Source organism: Panthera leo, chromosome B1, assembly GCF_018350215.1.
Source record: "Panthera leo isolate Ple1 chromosome B1, P.leo_Ple1_pat1.1, whole genome shotgun sequence".
Lineage (NCBI taxonomy): Eukaryota > Metazoa > Chordata > Mammalia > Carnivora > Felidae > Panthera > Panthera leo.
Window position 1 is genome coordinate 25527045 of NC_056682.1, and position 11304 is coordinate 25538348.

Sequence of the window (11304 nt, forward strand, 5' to 3'; positions counted from 1 at the left end):
CCAACTGATTCACCTCACTTTGTGTGAAAGTGCCATTAAAGCCACTAGAGTTTCAGGGTTTAATTGTTCACGTGACACAGCCAAGCCGTTACCTAGCTTAGTCTGTTAAACATTTAAAACTTGAAAATCCATACAGATTCACTGGCTGCAAATATGTAACTGAAAAATAAAAGATGAATTGGGAAGAAGTCATTCAAGAAACTCTGAATTTTTTTCAAGCGAAGCTTTGTTGTTAAAATCTAAATGTTAACACAAATGCTATAGACGCACAGATTATAATTAAAGGAATCGGAAGGAAATACAGTTCCCACGCACAGATATAATTTTATCCAAGAACTGGGTTGTACCCCTTCCAGTATTCTTTCAGAACTCTTAATTATAGAGATTACTAGCTCAAGGAACAGGAGGTTAAACATCTGCTTCCTAAAATGAAGCCAAAAAGCTCGAAACAAATAGGCTGAATCATACTGAAAGTAAAGAATGAGAGGCTAAAATTAAATATCTCTACCAGAAGCTATACTTCTATTGAAATGTTATGCCCAGAATTCGTGATCCCCAAAGACCACTAGGGAGCCGAGTCCGATGCAAAAGCAAAAGAACCTTTATTCGAGCTAGCTCGAGCTCAATCCCCTACCTGCACCGACGCAGCGGTGAGATACCAGGGAGAGAGAGCGAGTTTCAAAAGCACAAAGGTTTTATAGGGGTCTAGGGGCAGTTGGTGAGGTAATGGCTGTGGCCTCAGCCGATTGGCTGGGGAAGGGTCGTGGCCTCAGCCGATTGGTTGGGGAAGGGTCGGAGTCCTGTTACGCAGGTCGCTGGGCGTGTTTTGATCAGAAAGTTTGAACGGGTGAGCGGGAGGTTACTCAAGGGGAGGAGGCGCAGTCTGAGGTTTCTGTGAATTTCCCGGAAAAGGGGTCATGTCGGGGACATAGTCACTCAAGGTGGAGAACACAGAACAAGATGGACTCGGCCGGCGTAGGCCCGCCCTTTCATTCCCCCCTTGTCATGTAACTTACGGACCCAATCATGGGTCCGGCTGCATTTATGGTGACAAGGGGAACAGAGTTTAGAAGTTTACGCCAAGTTCTGGGAAGCATGTGTCCCTGGGGTGGCTCTGGGAGGTCTAATTAAGTATTGTCCCTGAGCTGGTATCTATGATCTGCCAGGTGATGTTTTGGGGGGTGTGGGGACTCCCGGTAGCATGAGCAATGACAAGCAGAGTTAACAGAGTTACCAATATTAGGTGGGTCGAATGTGCTGTAGCTTGAGCTTGAGCTTGAGCGGGTTGTGTTGGTCCCGACTGATGGCCCATCGCGTGACGAAGTCCTTCCGGATCGAGGAGGGGTCCGCTGGCTGAACGTGGGTGTGATGGACCCAGGTCGCGATGCCGTCTACTTTGAGAGCGGTGGGGGTTGTCAGCACTACAATGTAGGGTCCCTTCCAGCGCGGCTCGAGAGTCTCTCGGTGGTGCCTCTTGACATAGACCCAGTCTCCCGGCTTGTACTGATGAGGTGTCGGGGTCGGGCCAGCCTCGTAGATGGCACGGAGGCGCGGCCAAATGTCCTCGTGCGCCCTCTGGAGCCCTCTCAAGGAAAGAAAAAGTTCTTGATCTTTAAACTCTGCAAGAAGTTCAGCTCGAAGGCTGGGAATAACAGGGGGTGGCCTGCCAAACATGATCTCGTAGGGAGTAAAACCCAGAGTGTAAGGAGTGTTTCTAACCCGGTAAAGGGCGTACGGTAGGAGAGTCACCCAGTCCCCGCCAGTCTCCATGGTTAATTTGGTAAGGGTCTCTTTTAGGGTTCTATTCATTCTTTCTACCTGTCCTGAGCTCTGGGGCCTATAAGCACAATGTAATTTCCAGTTTGCCCCCACCGCCTTGGCTACTGCCTGTGTTACCTGAGAGATAAAAGCTGGTCCATTGTCTGATCCTACCATGGCAGGAAAACCATACCTGGGTAAGATGTCTTCTAGTAGCTTCTTAGCCACCGTCTGAGCCGTTTCATGCTTGGTTGGGTATGCCTCCACCCAGCCAGAGAAGGTGTCTGTAAATACTAAAAGATATTTATAACCATACTTTCCTGGTTTGACTTCAGTGAAGTCGACTTCCCATTGGGCTCCCGGTCTGGTGCCTCTGAGCCTGGTTCCTTTTTTATTTGATGTGGCTTTCGCGTTGGTGAGTTGGCAGGTCTTGCAGGCAGATACAACTTGCTCTATTTTGGTGTCCTGTTGGTGAATCTTGATTCCGGCATGTCGGATTAAGTCTTTTAATTTTTGGGCCCCCATGTGAGTAGACCGATGCATGTGCTCTAATATTGAGACTCCGAGCCGGTCTGGCAGCACGAGCTCCTTGTTAGGTGTATACCACCATCCCTTTATCTCCTGGGCCATGGGGAGTTTCTTGATCCGCTGTAACTCCTCCTGGGAGTATTTGGGCTGGTCTGGTAAAACTGGGTCTCCCGGGTCTGGTAGTTGTATGGTCATGGTGGGGACTGGAGTAAGGGCTACTGCCTTGGCTGCCTGGTCAGCCTTTCGATTACCTCTAGCTACTGGGTTATCAGCTTTTTGGTGCCCTTGGCAGTGGATAATGGCTAGCTTGGCAGGAAGCCATAAGGCCGTAAGCAGGTTAAGTATCTCCTGCTTATTTTTTATAGTCCGTCCTTCTGCCGTCAGTAACCCCCTCTCCTGATAAATTGCCCCATGAATATGAGCTGTGGCAAATGCATAACGGCTGTCTGTGTAGATGTTAAGCCGTTTTCCAGCTCCCAGCATCAGCGCCTTGGTGAGGGCTATGAGCTCCGCTCGCTGGGCTGACGTTCCGGAGGGTAGAGCCTCCGCCCATACGGTGTCCATTTCGGTGACCACCGCTGCACCCGCATACCTGTGTCCATCTCGCACAAAGCTGCTGCCATCAGTGAACCAAGTAGCCTCGGCATCGGGGAGGGGCTGGTCGGTCAGGTCCATCCGGAATCCATGTACTTGTTCCAGGATTCCCGCACAGTCATGTAGTGGAGCACCTAGGTCAGGGTCGGGCAGCAGGGTTGCAGGATTGAGGGCTGCACTGGGGTGGAACCGCACTCGTGGAGGGTTGAGTAGGAGGCTCTGGTAATGAGTCACACGTGTATTGCTCATCCATCTATCAGGAGGCTGTTTCAGGACCCCTTCAATGGCGTGTGGGGTTGTGATCCAGATCTCCTGTCCTAGGGTCAGTTTGTCTGCATCCTTGACTAGGAGTGCTGTCGCCGCAATAATTCTTAGGCATGGCGGCCAGCCGGCAGCCACTGGGTCTAGTTTCTTAGACAGGTAAGCCACTGGGCGGTTCCAGGGGCCTAAGGCTTGAGTTAGAACCCCTTTTGCTATTCCCTTATGTTCGTCTACAAAGAGGTGGAAGGGTTTCATAATGTCTGGTAGGCCCAGGGCTGGGGCACTTAGGAGGGCCTTTTTTAACTGATTAAAGGCAATTTCTTCTTTTTCAGTCCATTTAAATGTTTTCCCCTCTTTGGTAGCTTCATATAGGGGCCTGGCGATCTCAGCAAAACCTGGAACCCAGAGGCGGCAGTAGCCGGCTGATCCTAGGAATTCCCTCACTTCTCTTCGGGAGGTGGGAGTAGGGATCTTTAGGACAGTTTCTTTTCTGGCATCTGATAACCGCCGCTGTCCGCCCTCCAGGATATATCCCAGGTAACTTACCCTCTCCCTGCATATCTGAGCCTTCTTCGCGGATGCCCGGTACCCTAAAGCCCCCAGGGTAGCCAGCAGGTCCTGGGTCCCTCGCTCACAGTCTTTGGCCGTGTCAGCAGCAATCAGGATGTCATCTACATACTGTAGGAGGGTGAGGCCAGGGTGCTCCCTTCTGTACTCACCCAGGTCCTCGTGTAGTGCCTCGTCGAAGATGGTGGGTGAATTTTTGAATCCCTGAGGTAGCCGTGTCCAGGTGAGTTGCCCACTGTAGCCCTCCTCCGGATCATGCCACTCGAAGGCGAACAGGGGTTGGCTCTGGGGTGCCAGCGGCAGACTGAAGAAGGCGTCCTTTAAATCTAGTACAGTATACCAGACCCTGGAGGGCGCCAAGGAGCTCAAGAGAGTATATGGGTTGGGAACAGTTGGGTGTATGTCCGCAACCCTCTTATTTACTTCCCGGAGGTCTTGTACCGGTCGGTAGTCATTTGTGTGAGGCTTTTTGACCGGCAGTAAGGGGGTGTTCCAGGCAGACTGGCAAGGAACTAGTACCCCTAGGCTTCGTAGTCTCCGGATGTGTGGCTGGATCCCCTTCCGGGCCTCCTGTGACATGGGGTATTGTTTGATCCTTACCGGACTCTCTCCTGGCTTGAGCTCTACCAGGACTAGGGTCCTATGAGCGGCTAGTCCCATCCCCCCCCCAGTCTCTGCCCAAACCGAGGGGAATTCTTGTAGCCATCTGTCTATATTATCCTCTCTCGGGAGCGCCTCCTGGTGGAGGAGGTATTCATCCTCCAGTTTCATGGTCAGGACCTGGATGGGGTGGCCCTTGCCATCGGTGACCTGAGGCCCCCCTTGTCTGAAAGTTATCTGAGCTCCAATCTTGGTCAGTAAGTCCCGTCCTAACAGCGGGTAGGGGCATTCTGGTATTACCATAAAGGAGTGGGATACCCGGCCCGTTCCCAAATCTACTGTTCTTCGGGTAGTCCATGAATACTGGCTCATACCAGTTGCCCCTTGTACCCAGGACTTCTTGCTGGCTAGTTTTCCTTGTGGGGTGCGGAGGACCGAATGTTGTGCTCCGGTGTCGACAAGGAAGTCAACAGGGGTCCCCTCCACTTTAAGAGTTACCCTGGGTTCGGGGAGAGGGTCCGAACCCCGACTCCCCTAATCACTTAGTTCATCTAGCTCTAGGACTTTTACTCGATCAGTCTTGCTTCCTTTCCCGCCGGCCCTTTTCAGACAATCTCGGGCCCAATGCCCTATCTCCTTGCAGTATGCGCACTGATCCTTCTGCAGCCTCTGCTTCCCCCCCTTGGTGGTTCTTTTACCTTTTCTTGCGTCGTCTGCCAGCTGCCAGAGACGGCGGTCTCGTTCCTCAGGGGAGTCAGCAGTGGTAGCTAGTAGTATTCTCGCCAGGTCTCGAGTCTGCTTACTGCTGGCAGCCGCCATGGCGCGAGCCTGCTTGTCCTCAGGAAGCTCCCGGTTATTATATACCTTTTCGGCTACCACCAGTAAGTCCTGCAGACTTTTTTCTCCTAGTCTATCTATTTTCTGTAATTTTCTCCTAATGTCTATGGCCGATTGGTTTACAAAGGCCATGATAACAGCTGCCTTGCTTTCCGGAGCCTCTGGATCCATGGGGGTATAGGTACGGAATGCCTCCATGATCCGTTCTAAAAAGGCAGCCGGAGATTCATCTTTTCCCTGTTGTACATTTCCTACCTTGGCCAAATTGGTTGGCTTTCTAGCAGCCATTCGGAGACCCCCCATTAGAGTCTGGCGGTAGACCCGGAGCCTCTCCTTACCTTCTGCCGTGTTGAAATCCCACTGGGGCCGAGTTAAGGGGAAGGAGGCATCTATCTGAGCCTGGTTGGTGGTGGGATTCCCGTCTGTGCCCGGAACTAGTTTTCGGGCCTCGTTGACGATTCTTTCTCTTTCTTCAGTCGTGAACAGGACCTGCAAAAGCTGCTGGCAATCGTCCCACGTGGGCTGATGGGTAAAAAGAACAGAGTCTAATAAATCAATAAGCCCTGCCGGTTTCTCGGAAAACTTAGGATTCTGAGCTTTCCAATTGTAGAGGTCACTAGTGGCGAAAGGCCAATAGTGATGGGGCTGGTTCCCCTCCGCGTCTGGGGGTCCGGTGGCTCGCAGGGGCAGAATAGTGGAGTCGGCGGCAGAGGCGGATTGCTCCCTCTGAGCCCTTTGTCTGGTGAAGGGCGGGCTTCCCACTGGAGCGTTTCCGCCTCCCGCTCTCGGAACAGCGTCTGCCTCCCCCGGAGGGGGAGGATGGTGTTCTTCCGGCATCCTAGAGGGGTTATACGAGGGAGGAAAAATTAATTCTTCTTCAGTACCCCACTGTAAGACAGGGTAGAGGGGTGCTGAAGGCTGGATAAGACTTTTCTTCTTCTTTGTCCCCTGCAAAGCAAGAATGGGTTTTGGCTCCGGAGGGAGCGGGGCTAGGAAGGGCTTAAGACAAGAGGGTGGGTCTTCTACAAGGTCCTGCCAAGTGATAATGTAAGAGAGCTGATCAAGATGGCCCGTCTTAGGCTGAGAGATGATACTCCTGACTCGGTGGATGGTAGGGAGGTCGAAGGTCCCCTCTGGTGGCCATCCGACATTGAAAGTTGGCCACTCGCTAGAACAAAAAAACTGCCACCGACCCTTTCGGACTTCCACACTGAGGTTGTTAGCTCTTCCCCTCACATCCTTAAAGTGATCAATCATAATACTTAGAGGAGTAGTCTGAGTCTGTCCCATAACGTCCGTCCAGTAAGTCCACAGAACAAAACAGAGAAACACAAAAACAGACAAACAGAGGGCCCCTAGAAAATCTTCCAACTCCATGGAAGCAAAACTGAAAGCTAGCTTAGACATTTGAGGGGATTCCACGTCCCTCCAAAACCGATGAGGGGATTCCACGTCCCTCCAAAGACGACGGCCTCACGCCGACCAGCGGGAGCGACCCGCCTCGTCTCAGACCTTTGAGGGGATTCCACGTCCCTCCAGAAGGGAGAATCGGAACGTCTTCCGAAACTCCCGGCCCGTGGTCCTCCAGTGCGTCCACTTAGACCGCGTCGGGCACTACCAGAACTCCAGAAGTGAGCTCACACAGAAAAGACAGAACAAACAAACAGACACTAACCGTGGCCAGTCAGGCTCTCCGGGTCGGGGGTCCCTCAGGGGTCTTGGGGATCCCGGACGAGCCCCCAAATGTTATGCCCAGAATTCGTGATCCCCAAAGACCACTAGGGAGCCGAGTCCGATGCAAAAGCAAAAGAACCTTTATTCGAGCTAGCTCGAGCTCAATCCCCTACCTGCACCGACGCAGCGGTGAGATACCAGGGAGAGAGAGCGAGTTTCAAAAGCACAAAGGTTTTATAGGGGTCTAGGGGCAGTTGGTGAGGTAATGGCTGTGGCCTCAGCCGATTGGCTGGGGAAGGGTCGTGGCCTCAGCCGATTGGTTGGGGAAGGGTCGGAGTCCTGTTACGCAGGTCGCTGGGCGTGTTTTGATCAGAAAGTTTGAACGGGTGAGCGGGAGGTTACTCAAGGGGAGGAGGCGCAGTCTGAGGTTTCTGTGAATTTCCCGGAAAAGGGGTCATGTCGGGGACATAGTCACTCAAGGTGGAGAACACAGAACAAGATGGACTCGGCCGGCGTAGGCCCGCCCTTTCAGAAACAGTCCTGTATTAAGGAGTCAATGGAAGGGCCACAGTTAGGTAGTGAGGGCACCAAGACAGAAGTCTTCTCATCTAGCTGCCATTTTAGTTGGGAATTGAGACCCAGAGAGGTGAACTGTGCTAGAGACATCAGAGTATCCGTAGCTGATGCTTTCACCATCCCCAGCAGAACACAGATTAGTGGCATTTGGGAGGGACTAGGAAACAAGCAGGATGGCTCTGTGCCCATCTCTGGAATGGAGAGGAGATGGATAGATGAGAATCCGTCGGGCCTCTGGTGGTGTCCATTGTTTAGTCCTTTGTCATAAAAACACGGGACTTTAAGATTCATTCATTCTTCAGGGCGAACTGAATCTGCACCTTCCTATTTCTTTGTATAGGAAACGTATTTATTAGAGTTTTACTTTAGATCTTATTTTATTTAATTATTGGATATTTTTCAATGACCGAAATTTTACATGGTTGTATGACAGGTCTGTTCTGTGTTTTTTGGTGTGTGATGATCGGTCAGGTGTGGTCGAAAGCGGGGCCACAGGATAAAACAAATAAAAACAAAGTTTATTATTCTCACAGGTCCTAGAAAGAGGAAGAACAACACCTATAGCAGGGCCCCATGGGGAAGCCTCCTGGGAGGCAGGAGACAGAAAGCAGGAACAAAAGGAAAATCAAAGTCAAAGCCTATATTGGGCATTCCTCAGGAAAGGCAAGGCAGGGCAGGGGAAACAAGTTAGGACTGATTCGTTTGAATACTTTTGGAGGGCTCTAATACTATAGGGATGCTCCCTAGATGCCTGGCCTGAGGTAATTAAGGCCAAGGAATATCGCCTCCTGGACGGCCTGGACCAGATACAGGAAGTGTGGCTCTGGGTTGATTAGTTTTCACATCAAAGGCTCACTTCCTGCTGAGCCTCTTACTATCTCAGAGACTGGCTAGCCCAGGGAGGGGCAATCTCTCCCCCACCAGAAAGGTTTTTTAGCATATCAAAGCATAAGACACAGAAAATTTTAAAATCTAAACAATACAAAGTCAAACAATACAGAAGTATAAAAATGAAACGGTAACAATCTCACCCATCCCCACCCCAAGCCCCTGATATGCTCCCACCTTATCTGAAGTAAAGTTAGCACTTGGGTGTGCATCCTCTCACATTTTTCTCTATATAAGCGTATCCAAACAAACATGCTGACTCAAATGTAGGATTTTTTTTTTTAATAAACATGGATTCACACCCTATACTTCTCTCTGCCACTTATGCTCTCACTTAACTCTCTATTCCACATTAATACTTGCAGCTGTAACTCATTACTTTTAATCGATGCCTAATAGTTTATAGGATAGATATTCGAACTTGTTCATCTATTCTTTTCCTCAGGCCTATAGATAATTTTCAGTTGTTTTTCTAAAATAACTGCCCAGATGCTTTAATAAATAACCTTGTCCAGGGAAGGGATTAAGATGGCGGCGCAGCATGGAGACCCTGAGCTTGTCTCTTCCCTGAAACGCAGCTAGATCAGCGCCACACCATTTTGAACACTTAGGAAACTGATCTGAAGATTAGCGCAACAATCTGCATAACTGGAGTCACAGAATTCAACAGGTTCCTGGTGTGGAGAGAGAAAAGCTGCAGAGGGTAGGGAGTTTTTTGGGGGAGAGAGGACAGAGAAAGAGAAAGGGGGACAGTGCAGCGTATCGGGATTGTGCAAAAAAAGCACTCCCCCGAAAGTAGCTGGCGAGAATAAAAGAATGAAAACACTCGCAGAGGACTGAACAAGAAACCTGTTCCCCGAAACCATTGAAGGGAAGACAGGAGAAGGGAGAGGTTTCAATACCACCAGGATTCTTTAAACAGTGGAGCACAGAGTTTGAAGTATCAGCCCAGGGCCTGGCAGTGCTCTGGTGAGGAAGCAGGACAGATCCCCAGGAGCAGGCAGCGGGGTCTGAGGAGTCCCCGTGCCACAGAGGGAGAAGCAGTTCCCCTGCTTGGAAGGCATTTGGTAGAGGCCATAAGGCCTCCCCCCAGGCAAAATTCCCAGCAGACCCTGGAGAATAGCCATGTTTGCTGGTATGAGTGAAAGACGCCAGAGTGTGGTGAAACCTGGTGCTGGCTGTGTGTTGTGATTTGCCATAATCTCTGAATCATCGCACGAATGCTTTCTTGGGCAAGCGGGCACCTGGCCGTTGTTCCTTGAGACTCTCCCCCTGAGAGTCGGGGGTCCAAGCCGTGGGGCTCTCTGAAGTGTGGGGTTTTGAGACACAACCCCATCTGAACAGCTTGGACATGGGCAGGGTAGAGGCAGGGAGCGGGTGGAGGCCTGAGACAAAGGAAGGGTGCTCAATCGAGGGTCAGTGAGAGCACGAAGTTGCTATGCCGGAGACTAGGGAGCTGGGTGAAGCCATTTCCACCTATCCGTAATAGTAGGAGACTTTCAACACACCATTTACAGCAATGGACAGATCACATAAGCAGAAAATCAGCAAAGAAACAGTGGCTTTGAATGACACACTGGGCCAGATGGACTTAACAGATATATTTAGAACATTTCATCCATTCTTCTCAAGTGCACATGGAACATTCTCTAGAATAGATCACATACTGGGTCACAAATCAGCCCTACACAAGTACAAAAAGATCAAGATCATACCGTGCATATTTTCAGACCAAAACGTTATGAAACTCGAAATCAACCACAAGAAAAAAATTGGAAAGATCATGACTGCTTGGAGATTAAAGAACATCCTACTAAAGAATGAATGGGTTAACCGAGAAATTAAAGAGTAAATTAAAAAGTACACGGAAGCCAATGAAAATGAAAACACAGCAGCCCCGGGAGCCTGGGTGGCTCAGTCGGTTAAGCGGCCGACTTCGGCCCAGGTCATGATCTCGCGATTCGTGAGTTCAAGCCCCGCGTCAGGCTCTGTGCTGATGGCTCAGAGCCTGGAGCCTGTTTCAGATTCTGTGTCTCCCTCTCTCTCTGACCCTCCCCCATTCATGCTCTGTCTCTCTCTGTCTCAAAAATAAATAAACATTAAAAAAATTAAAAAAAAAAAAAAAAGAAAAAAAAAAAAAGAAAACACAGCAGCCCCAAACCTCTGGGACGCAGCAAAGGCAGTCATAAGAGGAAAGTATATGGCAATCCAGGCCTTCCTAAAGAAGGAAGAAAGGTCTCAAACACACAACCTAACTTTACACCTAAAAGAGTTAGAAAAAGAACAGCAAATAAAACCCAAAACCAGCAGAAGAAGTGAAACAATAAAGACTAGAGCAGAAATCAATGCTACTGAAAAACAAAACAAAACAAAACAACAAAAGTAGAACAGATCAATGACACCAGGAGCAGGTTCTTTGAAAAAATTAATGCAATTGACAAACCCCTAGCCAGAGTCATCAAAAAAGAAAAAGGAAAGGACTCAAATAAATAAAATCATGCATGAAAGAAGATAGATCACAAACAACACTGAAGACATACAAACATCAATCAGAGAATATTATGAGCAATTATATGCCCACAAATTGCACAATCTGGAAGAAATGGACAAATTCCTAGAAACATATAAACTACCAAAGCTGAAACAGGAATAAATAGATAATTTGAACAGACCCATAACCAGTAAAGAAATTGAACCAGTAATCAAAAATCTCCCAACAAACAAGAATCCAGTGTCAGATGGCTTTCAAGGGGAATTCTACCAAACATTTATTTGTATTTATTTTTTTAAGCTTATATATTTATTTTGAGAGATGGAGACAGCGCGAGAGGGGGAAGGGTGAGAGAAAGGGAGAGAGAAAGAATCCCAAGCAGGCTCCTCATTGTCAGTGCAGAACCCGACACGGGGCTCAAACTCACAAAACCACGAGATCGTGACCTGAGCTGAAACTGAGAGTCAAGACGCTTAACTGACTGAGCCACCCAGGCACCCCTCTACCAAACATTTAAAGAAGAGTTAACA

General features: G+C 49.4%; 1 protein-coding gene across 1 annotated transcript; it reads right to left on the minus strand.

Annotated features, from left to right (window-relative positions):
* Window positions 1-1353: 1353 nt before the first annotated feature.
* Window positions 1354-6435, minus strand: LOC122216861 (the record flags this gene model as incomplete). The annotated part of the gene is given in 1 exon segment (XM_042933840.1): window positions 1354-6435. A coding segment is annotated over 1 exon segment (5082 nt), but the record flags the coding sequence as incomplete, so codon positions are not given.
* Between the last annotated feature and the right edge of the window lie 4869 nt (window positions 6436-11304).